General features: G+C 36.1%; 1 protein-coding gene across 1 annotated transcript; it reads right to left on the bottom strand.

Moving 5' to 3' along the window:
• Positions 1–1,280: 1,280 nt before the first annotated feature.
• On the bottom strand, positions 1,281–2,651 carry rgs13a (regulator of G protein signaling 13a). The gene is made up of 5 exons (XM_055202890.2): positions 2,503–2,651; positions 2,344–2,385; positions 2,186–2,247; positions 1,704–1,870; positions 1,281–1,611 (listed from the first exon to the last, which is right to left on the bottom strand). Exons 1-5 carry the CDS (start codon positions 2,571–2,573, stop codon positions 1,426–1,428), a joined length of 528 nt encoding a protein of 175 aa, XP_055058865.1. The 5' UTR covers positions 2,574–2,651; the 3' UTR covers positions 1,281–1,425.
• Between the last annotated feature and the right edge of the window lie 658 nt (positions 2,652–3,309).

Raw genomic sequence — 3,309 nt, 5'->3', positions numbered from 1 at the left:
CTTTAGTTAGTTCCACTTAAGCTCACACATCTCCTAACAGAGGAACCACAGCGATAACCTATAACATTGACTATGCACATATGGGTTTTTTAAGCCGTTTTTATCAGTGAGTGATGTCCAACATATGGGATTGACTCAAGGACATAGTGTATTGACTTAAAACCCAAACCTAACCATATATAAACCCTAAAATCAGAGGAAAATGCTAAATAAAAAACAAAATTTTAGAAGCAGCTAATCCTGGTTGTAAGCTTAAACTTGAAACAAACTGTAAACTTATTTCTGAAATCTGATTGGTTGATTGAAACGTTATCCCAGGGTCAACATAATATTGCCCAGAGGACATCAGCCACTTGGCAAAATGAGGACAGCCCCATTGCTCAAATATGTATGCCACTTGATATTTTATGTTTGAAAGGTGGATTTAAAAGTATCTGAACATTTTTTGGGTCCACTCATATTTTTGAATAAAATAATAAAACATCAACAACTATTATTTGCAACTCTTATTTGTTTATTAAATTATTAAATATCTTCATAAAATGTACACAAAAAGATTGTTATACTGTAAATGACACAAACACAGGGAGCATATTTACTCGTTTAGCATATGTGAGAATGACCAATGCCCTTTGTTTCAGGACAAATATTTGTTTGAAGCCGTATACTGAAAAACATTCGGGTTACAAATGGATTCAAAGTATTTCACTTTGTAGGTGTGTTATACAGATATCAATTCTGTGCTGAAGAATACATGTCCAATAAAATTGTTGCTCATTAAAATAATATTTTACATATATTACATTTGGAACATACAGACATTGAAATATCTTCAAATTGTTAAATGAGGTCCACAGGTTACAGTATTTCTGTCAGACAGTTCCTGCTTACTCCTATTTACATGCATCTCACACACTCTTGGTACAAAATGCATACCTTCACACATACATTTATGACATTAGATGCTAAAAGTGAATGTTAAAGGAAGATACCATCCACGTTTACTAGTTGGGATTAGTTGTTCTCTGTCAAAGCCGTAGCTAACACGCAAACCCTTTAGCCCAAAAATTGATTGACAGGTGAGCAGGTGGTCCTTCTCCATCCTCCAGGATTCCTAAGGACACAACAGCGTCTTTCCTACAAATGCAGTGTGGTCACATGCATTTCCGACAACCACCACATGTAGTTTAAATGACCTGATCAAACCAAACCAAACGTCTCGGACCCCATATTTAGCACCATATTGTAGCTCATGAACAGAACAACAGAAACACCAAAGCCGTGTACCTAAGTAGCTTATACAAGCGTTTATGTAGATCAGGATGATCTGTGCAATTCTTTTCAAAGTCCAGGCCTACACCTCATCCATTGTCCAGGCCATCTCATTGTTCATTGTGACATCCAAAGTCACTCAGTTTTAGATGTTCAGACCTTTAGCCTGTCTGTGACTGATTCCAGAAGAGATCTGTAGATGTCCGAGCGAAGGAACCTGGGATACGAATCCTTCTCCATTAAACCATAGACGATCTTCTGAGCATCATCGAAACACAGTCTGGTAGGAGCTTGAACATTCTGTTTGATGAGGTCTCTGGTTCTGTGGTCGATGTTTATCTGGTTATCGAGAAAAGCGAAGATCATGTTACCAAATATGCATCACAGTATATCATTCAAAATGCATGCAGATATCTTCACAGCGTGCTTACCTCTTTGGGTGCTTCTGATTTGACGTAACGCTCAAATATCTTCTTGGCTCTTGAGTTCAGCCTGGAAGAATTCCTGATTTTTTTGAAGTCTTCACAAACAAGCCAAAATTCAATGTTTTCATCACTGAACTCAGACTTGAGGAAACTGTGAAATGTTGCCATGCCGTCTAAAAAAAACAAAAAATTATAGAAGTGAATATGATGCTTTGTTCTTTAACATGAGTTAACGCATCTATTTTGCATTCATGCAGCAACTAGTTTTTGCATTTTAGGTTTGCATTTTTTTTCATCCAACCAGTTCTACCAGTTAAGTTTTGCTGGTCAAAAGTAATGTTATGATCTAGACAAGCATCAAACTAACCAGCATGTAAATGTGCCATAGATGCAATGATAAAATCTATGCAAATATTTATTTCTAATTTGCCATACAATATATTAGATGCAATACAATGTAAGCTACTTAAAAAGCAAATAGCACCTACATTTTGATCTAAGGAGGTTTTCCAGTGATTTGGACCATAGGAGTGTCTCACTAGGGTTGAGTCTGTTTGAAAAAAGGAAAACAAGTGTAAGTTCAATACTCTTTGGTGGTTATACCATAAGAAAAAGCAAAAGTAAAAATAAAGTAAAAGTAGCTTACTTTGCTGACATCAGGCAACGAAAACGCCACTTGTCCAGTATCCTGAAAAATAAAATGTATATCCAAATTTAGACAAATTAATTAAATGCCAAAAACAAACCCACTCTCTATATATAAAACAATAAATGTTTTTTTTGTGGGTAAAAAACAAAAATGTACCTGGAGTTAACACTTTTATCCTCTTTGTTCATATTGTCCATTTCAGGTGAAAGTGACAGTATGGTTGGCATCTTAATGAAGACTTGTCTGGTGTTGGTGCTTGCAGTTATCTTTCAGTTATTTCAGTTTATAAAAGCGGGATGTGCGTACAACCCATTTATATACAGTCTCGTATTAGCGTCATCAGTTTACCACAAAGAGGAAGTCAACATGACGCTAACTAGTTAGGGCGCACGCAGAAGTCTGTCTTTCTCTGTATATATAAACTAGTCACACAGTGTCTTTGTGAATGCAGAGATGCAAATCAGACTGGAAAGTCTAAAGAGATAAGCAAATGTTGACATTCTCATCAGAACCTTTTATTTACCAGCTTTGCCTATGTAGGAAAATACATAGTAACTATATGCATCTTAATATATGCGTATTTTAATGATGTTTTGCTTGTGCCATCGTAAATCATGTGGTGTATTGTAGCGAGTAAGACCATCTAAGACAATTCTGGTCGCTCTTCAGTATAATAAAGCCAACCGGGTCAAGTTAAATGTCTTTAGCTAAACATCGTTACACTAAGAGTTAAGATAATTCATGGAATTGCTGGGGGATTTTGTTGTGTTGTGTTAGAAATATGGTTTTGCAGAAAGCTTATATTTTCTCTAAGTAAAATGGCCCAAGAAGTCCCTGCACTTAGGGACGTTTACCAAGGAAAAAAAGGTATTGTCTACTAATGCAATTCACGATGTCACATCTGAAAGCCCCATTCAAGTCAACAGTATCACTTCCGTTTTATAGTTCCCTGAGACCTCACTT

Source organism: Misgurnus anguillicaudatus, chromosome 2 (genome assembly GCF_027580225.2).
Source record: "Misgurnus anguillicaudatus chromosome 2, ASM2758022v2, whole genome shotgun sequence".
Lineage (NCBI taxonomy): Eukaryota > Metazoa > Chordata > Actinopteri > Cypriniformes > Cobitidae > Misgurnus > Misgurnus anguillicaudatus.
Note: the sequence above shows the minus strand (reverse complement) of the source record. Positions and strands in the feature narration are given on the sequence as shown.